This window comes from Lepisosteus platostomus, chromosome 4, assembly GCF_059453375.1.
Source record: "Lepisosteus platostomus isolate fLepPlt1 chromosome 4, fLepPlt1.hap1, whole genome shotgun sequence".
NCBI lineage: Eukaryota > Metazoa > Chordata > Actinopteri > Semionotiformes > Lepisosteidae > Lepisosteus > Lepisosteus platostomus.
The window spans coordinates 32,528,227-32,545,516 of NC_142614.1; the positions used below are offsets into that span (position 1 = coordinate 32,528,227).

Below are 17,290 nucleotides of genomic sequence, written 5' to 3' on the forward strand. Positions count from 1 at the left end.
AGTTATATGACTGTCCACCATCCTTCCCTCATTTAATATTTTTTATCATTTAATTTCAGAATGCAGCTTTCTTGCTTTCTTAAAAAATGAGTGCAGAAATCAGTTGTCCTGGCAGGGTATGCTAATCCCTGTTGTTGACTGACTCATGTTGTTAAATTCTCACAGATGATTCACCTCCAACGGAGCGGGAACCTGGCGAGGTAGTCGATAGCCTGGTTGGAAAACAAGTGGAGTATGCCAAAGAAGATGGCTCAAAAAGGACTGGCATGGTCATCCATCAGGTTGAGGCCAAACCATCAGTTTATTTCATAAAGTTTGATGATGATTACCACATTTATGTTTATGATTTGGTAAAAACATCTTAAGTGTGTTGAGAGGGACAAAAAAAGCATCAACAACACAAAAAGTAACTGCCAAATCATTTGAACTTTTCACTTGACACCTTGAGACAAATGGATATTCCTTTGCAGGCTCTCTGAAGTCTGTGGTTTCCTGTGAGCCCCCTGAGGCTGCCAGCAAAGGTTTTCTTTTCTTCATTTCCAAGAGAAGGGAGAGCACTGCCCAATTTAACAATATTAAAAACGCACCACGAGAACATTTCCCAGAAGGATACAGTTTTCACAACTTTTTGCCCCCTTAGTTAAAAATTGAATTTTTGACATCAATACTAAATTTTGCAAAAGAAATGGATTAACAGAGATGACCAAACATTTTCTGCAGAAAGGAAAAAACAATCTTCAATTAATCGTGTTTTGATTGAATAATCTTGAAGAAACTTTTTATTTCTTGACGTTTTTTTATCATTTTAACTAGGGTGGGGAGAATATTGTTAACTTGTTTTTGTTGTCTCTTATAAAAATGGGAGGTTTATTTAAAACTCAGATTGTTTATGAAGCATGTAGACATATATCCTTAAAGGATTTAAAGAATTTAATGTAGATGCTTATTGTTAACTACAGTTGGGCACTAAGCACTAACTTTAAATTTACGTGTCAAGAACTAGATACGATAAGCACTTGTAAACCTAAATTTGATTTAGAGGCGTACTGTATATAAATATCCTGTACGTTACATACATTTCCAGTACTATCTGGAGCAATGATAATGAAAGACTTTAAAGATCCTGAAGGAACCCTGTTGCATTTGTTAGATGATCCTTGCAAACTACATAAACCTTATTTAATTTGTGTTTTAATACTTTAGAATTAAAATAAAATAAAATCCTTATTCAAAAACAAAAACAGTCTTTGGGCACAAAAACAAATTTTGTCCATATTTTCATAGGAAATGTATAACTATCTTTTAGAATATTTTGTCCTTCCAAACTATATGGGTTGAAAATTCTTGCAAAAGATCACTTAACTACACATATTGATTTCATTTCGAATTCAGCATTTGACCATTTCAAACAAGACCAGTATAAGCTTTTGGTTAGGTAGCTGCATAACTGAGAATTAAAGGTCATCACTAAAATACCTTAAAGCTAATCTTGATAAAGTGTTAAATTATACCTTAATTACACCATTCCTCTCAAATGTTTTATTTTTTCCAAATAAAAGCAGTAAAATAAGTTGTCTTGGTTTTAAAATGCTAGCATCAAACATTAAAAAATATATAGTGAAATAATGTTCATTTAGCTACTTTAAGAGTTTACAATAACTTGTAGTTTTGTGTTTCAGTTCCCCTTTTCAATTTAAACCTTAAGGCACGTGCCTCATTACAGCTGAATGGTATAAAAACATCAGATCAGCACAATAGGTTTTCTAGGTGTACCCATCCTTACAGATTTTGTTGAGTTCAAAATGGGTGACCAAAGGTTCCTTGATAATGTTAACAGTGGCTACTGTTGTAACATTAAGCACTAAATTGCCAGTTGTAAATGTTATTCATTGTGTTAAAGAACAGTGTTTGAAATTCAGCCTCTGCAGATCTTATAATAATTTTATTTTTACTCAGTGATGCTAAAATTGTGTGGAAATCTCTAACCTGGGCTTCTACAGATGGGGGAAAAAACATGAAATCACGAGTGGCAGCAACATTTGAATTATGAGTTTGATTTCCTTGTATTCTGCTTGTTTTAACCTTAGCATGGATGCCTGGATATTCAAACGGCACATAAAAATATTTATACCTGTGTATTTTGAAAGTTATTAGTATTGTTTATATTGGTGAGTATTAAGATTTTATCAGCTTATTTTGCAAGGCTAGGGTCTCTGTATTCTGTAAGCTGACCCCCTTGTGGTGCTGCTTCTTGCTTTGTTTACATAAAAAGCAGTGGATCCTGCTAAAATATTGCTCTACTTACTCATGGATAAGAGAAACGTGCTCTTTATCATGCTGTAGCACTAGCAGGATAATTCAGTGCACTGAATTCTCAGTCCATTTCTCTGCCCATCTGCTCTGGGCTCAGGTTTCAGATCTACATGCTCGGCTCGTGTTATCCTGGTAACTAAATGCAAAATCCCTTGTTATAGGGGTTCAATCTTATCAAACGTCAAGGGGCTTGTGACCACGCAAGCCCAAAATATATATATATATGTAAGATTACTGGCCTTTCTCATTTACCTACTGTAATATTGTACTGTGTTTGATGTCGGTTTCACGTTGAAAGTTTTAAAAGCAGACCATTCTTTTTGCATGCTTAGAGAGGTAGAGCAATTAATGTAACTAGTGCGAGTTGCATGTTAAGACGTCTTTTGTTTTGTTTCTGTTTTTTCTAGAACCAGTTATTTAAGTTCTTTGTGTATGCTAATCGTGATGTTCCTTTTTTATTTTGTTTTCATTTTTTTATAATGCTCGATAGGGTCAAATGCACTGGTGATGAAAGTGGAGTGCCAAGTTAAAGGCAGTTACCAGTGTTATTCAGCATTTGAGGGATCATACCTTTAACAGATGTAACTGTTCACTGCAAAAAACTTCTTTTGTCTTTTTGAGTGCCATAATTGAAATCCATACACAGGAGGGGAATAAAGCCTTATCAGTTCAAAAATATAAATGATACACTAATTTACATATCAAAATAAGATTCACTTAAAGACTAGTTTTTTTTTTAAGATGCCTAATAAAAAATATCTTTAAAAAATCACTATATGGTCCCTTTTAGATGCTGTTGCTCTTTATTTTGTATAATACAGTGCAATTTGATGGTTACAGATACATGTATAGTTCAAAGGTCTCCATGTTTTCTTTTGCGTCTAGGTAAATGGCTTCTATTGGACCGCTTGTTTAATCAGTTTTACGAACAATGTAGATAGATACTGTTATTTGCATTAGAAGTATAAACACTTTAAAACCTGTTACTTAATTCTGTAAGTAATTTTTATAATTATGATGTAAGTCTATCCTTATAACATTTAAAAATAAAACTTTATGTGAAATTCAGTGTTGGAACATTTGTAATTGGCAGCAATGTTTCTTTGTCTTGAGTCTTTTGAAATCTTGACATTCAACTTGTAATAATAAGTTGCACTTCTGGCAGGTGATTTGAGATGACAACATTAACATGCACTTATTTTTTAAGTAATTTGTTTTATTTACTGTAGGTCTAGCAAAGTGTAGAAATGTATACACAGAATTTGACTGATGTGAAAAACTAGTGATGGTGACCAGTTGTTGGATACGACTGATTAAAGCAGTATTGCTGTTAAAGACGTCCTTGGTACTTTGATTATGATATGGAAAATTAAGCTTTCTTGTGAAGGATGTCAGCCAGGTGTCAGAAGAGGATCTTGAATCTTATGTATTTTATTTAACTGCCATTTTACCTTACTTTTAAGCTTTCTTTTCTGATTATTAAATCTTTGCTTTTAATAATCAGAAAAGGGTGATTGTATATGAAAACTTAAAAAAATGAATGTAGGCGGTTACGTTGGTGTACATGGATCTTTACTAAAACCAGTTATGTCTGGAAATCATACTTGGAGCTTGAAATGTTTAAAAAATAAAGCCATAAATGACAGGTAGACAGATATTTGTACCTAGAGAAGCTGCAAAATATCTCCCATTGTAGGACTGGATATGTAGTTCATTTACAGTATCAATTGATCAATGTTTGTTTCATTTGTGGAATATAACTGAAAAGTTAGAAAGCTGTAAAGTGTCTCAGACCACTATGAATGTCATTGTATTCAAACAGTTTTCATCTTCTCATGGACATGTTAAAGAGAAAATTTCAGCTTGTACATCTTAATTGAATTAAGAAATATATTTTAATTAAGGTTTGTATTAAAGTATGCAAACAGCAAAATCTGTAAAATATTTGAAGGTAAATTAAAGGTAGATTTCACTGAATAGAGAATAACACCCAAAAACTGTACATCATTGTATAGATTTAGAAAATTTAGGTTAGGACTAAACAGTAATAGAAGTACACCTGAAATCATAGCAAGTTGAATATATGTAATAGTGGCTACATGAAAACTGTCACAAAATATGCCTGTAAGATTCATTCCATTTTAAAATATTAAATGCGTTAGTGTTAAATGTTTTAGATTATTATTTAATGTGATTTGCGCTTGAACAGCAGTTATTCAAAACCACAATTTTGTATTTTCCCTCTATGGAGTATACTTTGAGATACATGAAACACGGGTTTCTTTAGACCTGAAGTTGAGAATAATCATCTGATGCTAGAAACCATCTTTTAAACGGACACAATAGTTGCTTAATGATCTGCTCATGCATGTTGTAGCTTAAGACAAGCACATTCAATTTCTTGAATTCTAGATCTTGGATATTTAGGGTATACTAAGGTTCATCTTAGCAGAAGGTTTCAGACGGGTAAAGATTATGTATTGTAAATGGAAATTACATAGAGTATATGTAGAATGTTTCAAGGTATTCCTTCTAAGAGAACCTCGCTCTTACCAGAACTGACAGCAACAACCATTTGTAAAGAGTAAAGAGGTTCATTCATATAAAAATCTTTTTGAAGGTTCATGTCATTTTAATTCTAAATTCTCTGAGAAGACTTGCTGCTCCACTCTTAAGAGGTCTGTAGCTACATTAAATATACACAGTCCGAACACTTAAGAGGAATTTGATTTTGATTTTCTGCTTTTGGGGGGAAAACATTAAGTTTGTTCAAATATTGTAGGTCCTGATTAAAACAATGGACACTGGATTTTGTGATTTGGAGTCGATGATACACATTTAACATTAAACTTAAAAATAGTCACCACTATTGAATTCCTACCAAGGAAAAGGGGTGGGTGGAGTAACTGTTGAAAATCAAGCTTCTCAATCCACAGGGAGGTAAGGGGTAAGACAGAGGTGGCACAGCAGGGGAGAGAGTGAGAAGAACCCATGATCTGTCGGTGCCTATTTATTATAAGCACCAGGCATACTAGTTACTCAAGATAGGAGGGTAATCGCGGACAGTCTCAGATGTGGTTTTTGAAATAGTGTCTTCACAGACATTTCAGTGGATGAAATGAGAGGACTGGGTTAGCTAGAAACTTAAATTTCTGGACGCCAATCCACTCTGCTCACCTTGCCAAAGAAAGCATCTAAGTAATTCCAGGTTTTCTTATAAAGCTGTTTCCTTTAAATCAGCGACAGCAGTACTGATACCCTGTGTTCTACACATTATTAATATACTTCTTGAGTCATTAAAAATGTGAACCTGTCATTTTAGTTAGTCTTAACAGAGCAAAAACAGTATTCTAATTCTTTGGCACGCAGCCAGAAACCTTTAAAGACGGTGACATTAAGGTGACAGTCATGGAAGAACATAGCACTATTTAATACATTAAAGAATGTGTATGACCAGTGAGTTTATCAGAAGTAGGGAAGGCCATAAACTCTCTCATCATCCACTCCAGCATATCTGACCTAATCTGAGCACTGAAACCTAACAGCTTGGAAGAGACCAGATGGGGTCATTTTTTATTTAAAATTTAGGGTAATTTCATTTGTTTGATCATTTAAATCCTTCTAGTACCTGGCAGGCAGAGCGTTTATCTCTGTGCTGCATCAGTTGACATAGAGAAACCATTCTTATTGTTTAGCATCAGTTTTTAAGAGCAGATTGTCCTGTGGATGGTCTTTTTGTTGCTTAGAAACTGGCATTGTCTCACTGCATCCCCCCAGTCAGTGAACACTACATTTGCTCCAACTCAGAGAGGATGAGTGAAGGTAACTTTGAAGTACAGAAGGCCTCGACTCAGAGTAATTGTAAAGTTGTAATTTGTAATTAAGTCTATGCTCTTAGTTTGTAGCTATTGTAAATGTCTCTTTCAATGCACTGTACCACACTGTGCCAGGGAAACAATAAGGAAACCATATGGTAGTTGTTTTTATTTATTATATGGTATATTTTATCTGATGTTTTTATTGGTGTCATGATTTTTAACTTTTACATCCATAACCCTCCCCCGATTTATAACAAATGCACCTAATCTTTCACAGACAGCCACTGAAAACCACTACTCATAATTTTTAAGACTATTAAAAGTTACATCACCAGAATTCCCTAATACTGTACTAACAGCTAACCCATTGTAAACCAGCACACCTGCATTTCATTTTAATTACCCCATTTCTTTGACAAGTGCCATAATAGACTATGATACTGATGCTTTGTTTTGAATTATGGCTTTTTGGCTGCTGCTGTTCTTGTTTCTTAGTGCAGTGGGATTCCTTATTGAGGGTTTGTTAAATTGAAAAATAATTTCACATTATATTCCAACATCTCCCTATAGATGGCAGCATCATGAATTTGAAGATCCACTCTTCATTTTTCATCAGTCAGACTAGGTTTGAATATGTAAAGGTTTAACATACTGTACACCTAATTGGTTAAAGTTAAATTAATCACTTTGAAGTATATGTTGACTCTAAATACCACACAGAACAATATTCTTTGAAACCGGAATGCAAAGTGACAGTTTAGAGCACTTTTAATTTTCTTAGAAACTTAAACATTATAACAGTAAGACATAAGGATAAATATAAGAAGAAACTGTTTCTGTTTCTTTAACTTAGTGTTTTATCTTGTATGAAACTGATTCTTTTTCTTAGAGGTAGTGTGACAAATTATTCAAACCTTCCGCCTCGTGTAAGTTTTTTAGCAAGAACATCCAACCATCCATTTCCAGGTTAGACACATAGACACAAACATACAGACAGTTACACCAGGGCCAGTTTTCTCAGGAGCCAATTAACCTGCAAGCATGTCTTTGGAGTGTGGAAGGAAACCCACACAAACCAGGGGAGAACATACAAACTCCACACAGATAGCACCCTCGGAACTGAATCTTGGACCCCAGGCTGCAAGGCAGTGCTTTAACTCCCCTGTGACCCTTGGATAAAGCAGTTAGAAAACAGATGGAAGGATTGTCCTCTTCCTGGTGCAGCAAGTTATCTCCTTAGTATTTGGTGACAGGTGGCACAATTGGAAGTTCAGTGTCTTATGCATTTTTATAGTTCTTGCTAACGTTATTGAGATCAATATTTACAGGGTTAGTGAAACTGCTCATGCTTTTTTGTCATGTAGTAGGTTAAATTTGTAGCACTTATTTTCAGTATTTTTACATGGTATTAATATGAACATTGTGTATTTAGAAATAGGTATTTTTTACAAATATAACACATATTAATTAAAATAATACAAAAATGTAAACCTGTATGTTATTTGTTAAATCAACTATTACTAACATTTCATTAAGGTTACAAAATTTGAAGGCTGTTTTTGTTCTTTGATATTACAGTGTAGTCACTTTTTCAATGTATTATAACTATTTTCCAATCGCCTATTTTAGATACAATGTATTTGGTAGTTGTTTGCATGCATTTGTATGTCTCTCCCCCCATGTCTTTAATAATTTTGCATTAGAGGCATTTAATAATATGGTAGCATTTTCATAATGATTATATCCTCATTGGCATTCTGGAGGTGCATCCCACATCTTACAAAACAAAAATCTCATTGTCTTAAAATGGGGGATATTTACCTTACTTAGGTTAAACCCACCGTGTTTGCAACTGAGGAGAATCCATCAGACTCACTTGACTATTAGAAGTTAATTGATCTACGTATCTCATGGAACTGTTTATTGACACAAGTACTGGAGAAAATAAAATAAAAATTGTGCCCAAATGGTATTTTGAATGTGTGCAGGAAGTCAAGTAAAATACTGTGATTTTAAGTTTAAAGCCCTGTGTGATATCATAATTAGATACTGGATTTTAATATTCGTAGTATTAAAATAACCTGGCACTGAATATGCTTCATCCAACCCTAAAGACCTGCATTAAGTCTATAACTATAGGGCGGTACATTTATTAGTAATTAGCCCTTAAGTATGATTGTGATTAACTTCTAAGTTAAAAATTGGTGTGGTAGAGTTGATACACAACTAATCAATTGCAGTCCATTTCTATCAAAATAAAGCAGCAATTCCTCAAATTGTGGAAAGAACCCAATTTTCCCAGCATTTGTATTAGACGCTGTTGGTCAATGACCATTCAGAAATGTAATGTATAAGTGAATTGTAACTCCTAGACTCGACATGTTTACCTAAGAGGTATTCTTTAAAATGCTCATTTGTACTAGTAATTTTTATACACCTGGTCTGAATCCAAAAGAAGTGACTTCATCTCTCATTTAAGAATACTTGCATTCACTGTTGCAAGACAGGAAAAAAATATCCATTTGGACAGAAAAGTGTAGTATACTGTAATAGTGTTAGATAAGATATACCTAACACAATATCTGTACTATATGTTAATAATTAATATATACAGTATGTTGCAGAAGACAGGTTTTTACATATATAAACTGACATTTTTCTCATTTTATCCCAGAAACTTGAAAACTTATCCTTAAAAATATCCTTTGGCAAAAACAGAAGTTGAAACAGTAGTTTTAAATACTGAAGCTTCCACAGAGGCACGAAATATTCTGTTGATCCTAGGTCATAGGGGGGCAGAGGGTGAAGTGAGGGTCACTCAAAAAGTGGTAAGGCATGTCAAGATGAAGAGACTATTTTACCATGTTTGAGGTATTCATTCTGTGCAGACTAACTTAATATGTTTTAAAATTAGACTCCAAAAACTTATATGTAACTTCTTTCACCAGAGCTCTTAAACCTTTGCTTACCAAATATACAGTACAGGACATTTCCCTTTTGAATTTTAGTATTCCCCATTTCTATTTAATAATTCCTTTTTTATATATTTACTTTTCATCCCAAATAACAGCAATCTGGATTTCCTTGGAGGTTTCCATTCCTGCTACAACAGTGTACTGTCCAGACCATGCCTCGCTTAGCTTCACTGGGTGTTTAGAAAGGTAATGAATTTTAAGTGAGAGACCACCAGACATGCATTATACAATGAGCTAGCTTTGGAATTATGTTGTGGAACATTATTATGTGTTATTCTAAAACTGTAATATAGAAATAAAAAGGAAAAAATGAATGCCCTCCCAGTAAGGCGCGTAAAAATCCCGGGGGTTGCAGGTACAGTTCTTACACAGGGCTCGGAGACAGTAGCCTTGGCAGTTCCGCCTCGTTCGCCTTTAGGACATTTCATTGGTGAAAACTGACTAAACGTTCCGCCTTCGCTTTAAAATGTGTTTCTCATTGGTTTACTGAACAGTCAATCGGAATGAATTCGGGTGATTTTGTTGTCAGGTTAAGGTTTCTTCAGCTACACATCAGCCGGAAAGGGTTGGAGAAAGCACCTCTGATACAGTAAGTAGATGGCGAGTCACACTAAAAAGATTCGCTCACTGGCTGTTTTTAAACTGTATTAATATTTTGGTCTACGTTTAAATAGATGTTGAGACACTGCTATTAAACTGCAAGTAAACCGGAATGAGATAGCGAAGCATAACCAGAAAGTAATGATTAAAGCTTGGTAACGACTTTACAGTGTTATTTTAGTTCATGTGTAAGAATAGATATTTAAAATGCATGGATAAAAGTTGTTGTTTTTTTAAGTGGATGGATTTATTTATGGCTTCACTCAGCTTGTTAAGCTCAGTAGCTGTAAGTGTAAGTGTACACCGAAAACAAAATGTGCCTGGAAGAAGAGTTGTAATGCCTTATCGTTTCATATAGAAAACGAATGTTAAACATTTATGTTTGACTCGTTTTCTTAAACGTCTTGCAACCCGTTTATCGTTTTAGGAGGTTCGGCGGCTTATTCTGAAGGAGTACATTCAACTTTAAGGAACCATTGGACGATTACTACGGCAGAGAAAATCTACACAAAGGAAAACACGCCACCGTATCGATTCTGAACTAAAAGTTGTTATATCATTAAAAGGTTAATTTATCCTTCTCGGGAATTTAAAGAAGGTAGTATTCTAATAATAGCCTGGATTAAAATGGTGGATGTCTTTTCTGGTCGGATACTTATGAATAAAGATGGGGAAGCCATTGACCCTGAAGAGGCTCTCAGAAATAAGGTGGTGGGCTTGTATTTTTCTGCTGGTTGGTGCCCCCCTTGCCGTGATTTCACCCCTATCCTGTGTGATTTCTACACGGAGCTGACAGAGGAAAACGACCCACCAGCCCAGTTTGAGATCGTCTTCATCTCTTCGGACAAGTCCTTGGAAGAGATGGTGGAGTACATGCACGATATGCACGGAGACTGGCTGGCGTTGCCCTGGAATGATCAGTTCAAGCAGTAAGTTCATTGTGGTCTTCCAGGTCACCGCATTATGTGATAGAAGCATTCTTGAAACCACGACTGTGTTAGTACACAACATAAGATAAGCCCCTTATGTAACATCAGTAAAGAAACTTGTAAGGTAATAGATCCAGGTTGAAAGCTCGTACAAATATCAAATTGAGAGATTTTGTACAAAGACAGCATATTTAGATTATATAGGGCGCTTCAAACGAATCACACTGTTGGTTTGATCATTCTGTTTATCTATGTGGCGTGTGGTTAAAAAGACAGTGGAGCCTTTGTCTTTAAACCCTCGCTGAAAGGTTTACAGCTTCTTTTTAAAGGACCCGCTTTAAAAATATGGTCTGAATTGATCAATCTTAATCTTTTGTGGGAGATAGTTCAGGAAATCTAAAGTAATCAAATCAAATGAATATTTCTCTCCGTTCCAAGGTGAGTTATACATTCTAACGATCGAGTTATTTCTGTTTCTTCTTTGTCAGAGTTTATTTTAAACTAAACCTGTTGTATTTTAGGCTAACCATTCTAATAAGAACGGCTAGATGAATACACTGGCTTTTGTGCCTTTCACTAGCAGACTGGCATTTACTTGTGTCCTGAACGAAGAGCATGAGAAAGTACTGTTTTATGAAATAATGTTAGAGCTAATATAATTTATTTGCAAGGGGTTTTCATGAGAATAGTGTGTGCTTTAAGTGTGCAAAACCTTCATTTTCTCCGCATGACCTTCTAATCGTTGTCTTTTAGTGTATGTTAAAATAGTTTATGGTGTAGTTTAGTCAGTCATGGTGATCAATGTTTACAGGTAACTTACGGCATTTAAGCTGTACATTTTATTAATGTACAGTATGTGTGAAATTGTAATACAATTTAATGTTATTCAATTTCTTGGTTGTGCCAGAGGAATTACTCTCAGGTATGTACTCTTTGACCTTGTCTGTAAGAGGTTTAAGAGTCAAACTTAATGAGATTAAGTATAAAAATAGCCAAAATTTCAATTACTTGTTTTAATGTTTTTCACATTGACATATTAATGTTAGTATTTCCTTGTACATCAATATTTATTTTGCTACTTAGTTAATTCAAGAATGAACATATACGTAGCTCTTCACTAAATTGCCTATGCATTTAGCAATATGAAATCAGAACAAATGCATTTGATTGTTTTGGCTACTTAAAACATATTGCTGCAAAATCCATTGCTATGTATGATTTAAAATAATCATATGTCATCTTAGTTCTTTACAGCTGTCAAGTTTACTGTCATGGATAATGTCTTGTAAGCTATTGTTATTTTAAACCAGTTATACAGATCTATCTTATCTCATTATTCCCCTTTGTTATTGCTAGTTCGTACTGCCTAAATATATGCACCAAATAAAACTGGGAAAAACACTCACCATACATTAGATTCATGTTGAATTTATGCTGACAGAATTGTAAGAATGGAGAATCTGTTCATGCTGTTCCCCATTGTATTTGAATGCATAATAAATTGATATATCACTAATGAATATACGATCATGTGACATCTTTTAAAAGTATCTCATCCTTTTTATTTGAAAAAGTTTGTACAGCAATCGCCAGGTGTATAAATGCAACTATATTTTTCTCTTTCATAACATACAATTTTTCATAACATAAAAACTTTTGGCATTTTTAGAAACTGGACTATACTACACACTGGTTGTATAGTTTTAATGTCAAAGGTTCTTTTATTCACATTTTCAAGTGTATTTTTAAAGGAATGGTAAAATATTTTTGAGTTAAAAAATATATAAATAATTTATATATAAAAAACTATAAATAATTTCCAGTGTAATGCTTGATACCCGCATAACTAGATTTATGTTAAAAACATTTATGGGTTCTAAGTATTAACATGTATTTAATTATATATAATTTTTATTGCATATGATGTCATATTTGTTCAGTGTGATTCTGTTATGGATACTGCTTCAATGTTTGTTGCTTCTGCTAATACGTTTTAAAACTGGGTGAAACAACCTATTTTGCAGCTCTCATGTTCCAAAAGGCGTAATGCATTGCTGATTTAAATTGTTCTTTGCAGTGTCTTGCCTTTAGACACAGATTACATAAAGTAGATTTATTAGTAGAATTAGGTTAATTCAGATATCAAGTGGGCCAGTACCCCTCATTCAGTGTAAGAGGAAGACCGTTTGCTAGTCCATTTAAATAAAAAAAATACAATTTTGAAATGAAGATCCTGATCTCTATATTTCACCTTCAGTAACACATTTGATGTCATTTATTTAATAACAACTGCCACATTTGCTGCATCTCTTCTTAACGTAATGTCTGCTCCTCTCTTGCAGTGATTTAAAGAAGAAATACAACATTACTGCGATACCAAAGCTGGTGATTGTCAAGGAAAATGGAGAAGTCATCACAGACAAAGGACGAAAACAAATCCGGGACAAGGGGTTAGCTTGTTTTAGGAACTGGCTGGAAGTGGCAGAAATCTTCCAGAATTTTCCTGGTTAGAGAGGATACGAACTCAGTTGTAACTGAATGCTGGAAGAGTACTTTCTTTGCACATTAGTCCTAGATAAAAACATGTAATAAGAGGTTTTAATACAAAATGTAGACACCTATGCAAATACATTTTACTATACAATTTTTTTTAAAACTGCATTTTTATTATTTAAGATGTACAGAACAAATAAATTATTTTTAGACAGAGACTTTCTATTTTTGTTTGAAAATAAGCAGATTTAGTTTTAAAAAATAGATTGCTATGACATATAAACCAGCCTAAGAGTGTAAGCAGATTGAATGTCTAACTTTTGGTGAGGCACATTATTTAAAGTGTTCTTCAGGTTTTCTGCCCTCAGATGTGTACAATAGGTTAGTGGAAGGATGACAATAAATTTGCTTTGTGTTTTAAGAGTTTGTCTCTGTGTTAATGGATGGTTGTTTTCACATTTGCTTATCACACATAATTTACAGCTGGATCCAAATGTATTAATACCATTGATACAAAGTGACTGAAAGTTAGTTTTGGCAAGAAGAAAAAATGTAAGTGTACATTTATATCTGTTGCATTAATTAATGAAAACATGAAAAATTATAAGATACTCAGTATTAGTTTCAGTTATGCACCCATCTGTAGAGTTTAGTAGTTCAGGTGGGTAGCTGCGTCAGCATGCGTAGGCTGCAAAGGAACAAGTAATAGGTTTATTCCATGCTGAAAAAAAGAAGAAAGAGAACACAACGTTTCGGCCGTGGAGCCTTCTTCAGGTGACACCTCAGGCTCCACGGCCGAAACGTTGTGTTCTCTTTCTTCTTTTTTTCAGCATGGAGTAAACCTATTACTTGTTCATCTGTAGAGTTTAACAAGTGCACCAGGACCATAGGATGCTAAACAAACCCCCTTCTATACTTCATAGAAGTTATGACATTCTTTTTCAATAATAGTGAATTGCTGCTGTGACTGTCCAAAAGCTCAATATAGGATTCATTCAGCTACATCATATGGTTGCATGTAACATGGAAGTTGGTTATTTGCTGTTTGGCAAATTCATGTCTTCTCATTCTATTGTTATGAGAGAATTCTGCTGCAGACCTCATATTTCTGATGTTGCAATTACTGCAATTACATTACACATGCTTTTGAGATATCCAATACTGATACAATTTTTCATATTTTAATTTTTGCAAAAAATACTGATTTTATTTTCAGATGTTGTTTTCAATTATATTGCATTATGGTATGAATTATTTGGAGCAAACTAGACTATTTTCTTTGAAGGGAATGCTTACTTGGCAAAATTATCAACATTTTACACACTTCTGATATAAAAAGGCTTAAAACAATTCTATTTTATTCAAATTAACCTCAAAAAAGAGGTTAATGTTTCATTTTTGGGTAAAACCTGCATTACATGGATTGTGTATATTTTATGGCAGGTATTGCAATAGGCAAATAGATTTAATGTACTGTAGGACTACTGGATGTAGTTTATGGGAAAAACATTCATTTAAAATAAGTGAACCATTGATGGTTTTCAGAACATAGATCAATATTTTTTCAGTTAGTTCCATTTTAGCTCTTTATTGTCATATTTCTAGAGACCATATTTATGAAGCAATTACACATACAGTCAGTTTTTATATTAGTACTGTAAACAAGTAAATCATCATTTCAAACCATCAACCTTGTTGACATGAGGTCAATTCTAGCTGAAGTTGTAAAAAATACTGTGCTGTTAATCAACTGTGGTCTGCTCTGTCTATACCCAAGATTCTGTCACCGATAGTTTTTCAGGGAAGGCCAAGAGTCCTCGAGGATAAGTTGAGTGAATTGTCCACTCAATGCTTTGATGATTTAGTCTTCATTGTCCTGCTTGTTCACTGCTCTGTTGCTTTCATTCTGCTGCACACATATTAAGAACCATTTAAATCTTTTTTCTAAGTTAATCCCTTTCGCTTTTAAATAAAGTGTGATATTTAATTGACTTTGTTGAATCACAAAGTGAATGTTTTTGTATATGTTATTGAGACTGGTTTATATTTATAATTTTTAATCTTCCAAATCTTATAGATTTTAAGGTTAATAGAAGATAAAGTTTGGGTTTTCCCCATTTTTTAGGTATTAGAAACAACTTGAAAGCTGTCATTTCCTGTAAGTTTTGTTTTAGATTTGAGGGGATTAGATCTTTGACAATGTAATCACTAATAAACAGAAGTTAAGGATAGAACAGTATGTCTGTTTATAACTCTCATCTTAAAACTTAAACTTAATTGTTTAAAATAGTTTTTTTGTATATTGTATGATGTTTTTTAAGTTTCATCCATGTTCTTGCTCTTTTCAGTACTGCAGTATATTGTAGTACTTTGCAATATATTGATGAGAAATGTTTTATAAAATAAAGTGTATAAGTGAGTTAATACAGTGATCTGTAGTCTGTGGAGTCCTGTGTTTTTGTTTTTGAACAAGAGTGCTCTTTCAGTTCTCCAGAGCTCGCGTAATAATACCACAAGGGATTACAGAGTCTACTTAACCATCATGTAAACAAACAGATCTTCCTGACAGTACAATTTTGCAGTAGAATTATAGAAATTTAGTTAATTGTTTTGAAAACTGCACAGGTTGTTTTTTGCTGCTAGAAACACTATTCCATAATACATATTAAACTACCGTCAACTTAATTTGCTTACCATCGTAAAAACACAGCACCCATAACTCATATTGTCTTGTCACACCTCAGTTACTATATAAAAAATGCAATGAATTATTGTGTTGGAATATTTTTTACCTTGTGTATGTGCAGATTAGTTTTAGAGCCTGGATGTACATATTTCATTCTTCATATAAGTCAAATGAGCCAATTAAAACTTGTTTTAGAATAATAGTTTGATCACCATGGATGACTCTCAAGAAAAAGGGCTACAAGAAATCGATGTCTCAATGTACTTACATATGAGGCTGGAAGGCACTACTTTTACAAGGAAATATTAGCACTATTTTAAAGACAGGCAATGCAAAGGATGGTTGTGCCAAGAGATGAAGTAATTTTCCCTGGACGACACATGATGTAAAAGTACCAAAGTCAGAGCTTTCTGGAAGTAACCACTGGAGCACCTAGAAAGCACTGGTTTCCTTTCATTTAAGCGAGACCCTGAAAGAATTTCCACTTTCTGTAAATTATGTATTACATTGGAAACAAGCTTGACCTTTTAAATAACTCGTATAAATTAAAGACATAAAAAGTTCCCTTGATGAAAAAAAAATCTCAATCTTTATTTGAAATGGAATGAAGTGCAGGTGACCTGAAATCCATCCATACAATTTCTAACCACTTTATAAAATACAGGGTCACAGGGTAGCTGGAGCCTAGCCCAGCAGGTAAGGGTGCAAGGCAGGCTACACCCTGGATGGGACACCAGTCAACCACAGGCACACACTCACACCAGGGCCAATTTTTTACTGAAGCCAATTAACCTACCAGTATGCATTTGGACTGTGGGAGGAAACCTGCAAAAACATGGGGAGTACAAGCTCCATGCAGATAGAATTGACAGAGTTGAACCCAGAGCCCTAGCACTGAATTGCTAACCACTACACCATCTACAGTATGACCTGAAATATCGGAGTAAATATGTGCCAATAACTGACGTGAGATAAAAAATGCAGAGCTAAAAAATTCAGGATCAGGCAAATGATAATAATTGCTTACACTTATATAGCGTTTTCTGGACACTCCACTCAAAACACTTTAAGGGTAATGAGGACTCCCCTCTACCACCACCAATGTGCAGCATCCACCTGGGTGATGTGACGGCAGCCATAGTGCCCCAAAATGCTCACCACACATCAGCTATCAGTGGGAAGGAGAACAGAGTAATGGAGCCAATTCATAGATGGGGATTATTAGGAGGCCATGATTGGTAAAGGCCATTGGGAAATTTGGCCAGGATGCCAGGGTTACACCCCTACTCTTTTTGAGAAGCACCCTGGGATTTTTAATTACCACAGAGCGTCAGGACCTTGGTTTTACATCTAAAGAGATAAGAGGGGCACCTGGGAAGTGAGATAATAGTATCATTTCCTGTTTTTGTATTTTTGCAAACTATGCAGTCTAGTGGCTTGAAGTTGGCATTGCGCTCAAATATATAAAGATGTTGC

The 17,290-nt window shown here is 34.3% G+C and overlaps 2 protein-coding genes and 1 long non-coding RNA gene across 6 annotated transcripts in view; all 3 read left to right on the forward strand.

The window, feature by feature from the left end:
• Nucleotides 1-3,377, forward strand: part of spina (spindlin a) — a 57,420-nt gene extending 54,043 nt beyond the window's left edge. For all 3 annotated transcript variants that reach the window (XM_088629392.1, XM_088629393.1, XM_088629394.1), the window contains exon 6: nucleotides 166-3,377. In XM_088629392.1, coding sequence (XP_088485518.1) covers nucleotides 166-365 — 200 coding nt within the window. In that variant the 3' untranslated portion in view covers nucleotides 366-3,377. The remainder of the gene's footprint in view (nucleotides 1-165) is intronic.
• Nucleotides 3,378-7,754: 4,377 nt separating this feature from the next.
• Nucleotides 7,755-13,549, forward strand: nxnl2 (nucleoredoxin like 2). Of its 2 annotated transcripts, XM_088629395.1 has the most exons (4): nucleotides 7,755-9,695; nucleotides 10,134-10,635; nucleotides 11,543-11,557; nucleotides 12,978-13,549. In XM_088629395.1, the coding sequence occupies exons 2-4, from the start codon at nucleotides 10,334-10,336 to the stop codon at nucleotides 13,144-13,146; spliced, it is 486 nt and encodes a 161-aa protein (XP_088485521.1). In that variant the 5' UTR covers nucleotides 7,755-9,695; nucleotides 10,134-10,333; the 3' UTR covers nucleotides 13,147-13,549. The 2 variants fall into 2 exon arrangements, with proteins under 2 accessions (XP_088485521.1, XP_088485523.1); XM_088629397.1 differs by lacking the exon at nucleotides 11,543-11,557 and having other exon boundaries at nucleotides 8,724-9,695.
• A 439-nt stretch (nucleotides 13,550-13,988) lies between these two features.
• On the forward strand, nucleotides 13,989-15,552 carry LOC148673118 (uncharacterized). The gene is made up of 2 exons (XR_015935940.1): nucleotides 13,989-14,780; nucleotides 14,906-15,552. It is a non-coding gene; the product is annotated as an uncharacterized LOC148673118 (long non-coding RNA).
• The last annotated feature ends 1,738 nt before the right edge of the window (nucleotides 15,553-17,290 follow it).

Bases quoted from the DNA above. Each gene is read 5' to 3' on its own strand.
- nxnl2 (XM_088629395.1), top strand. From the start codon at position 10,334: ATGGTGGATGTCTTTTCTGGTCGGATACTTATGAATAAAGATGGGGAA.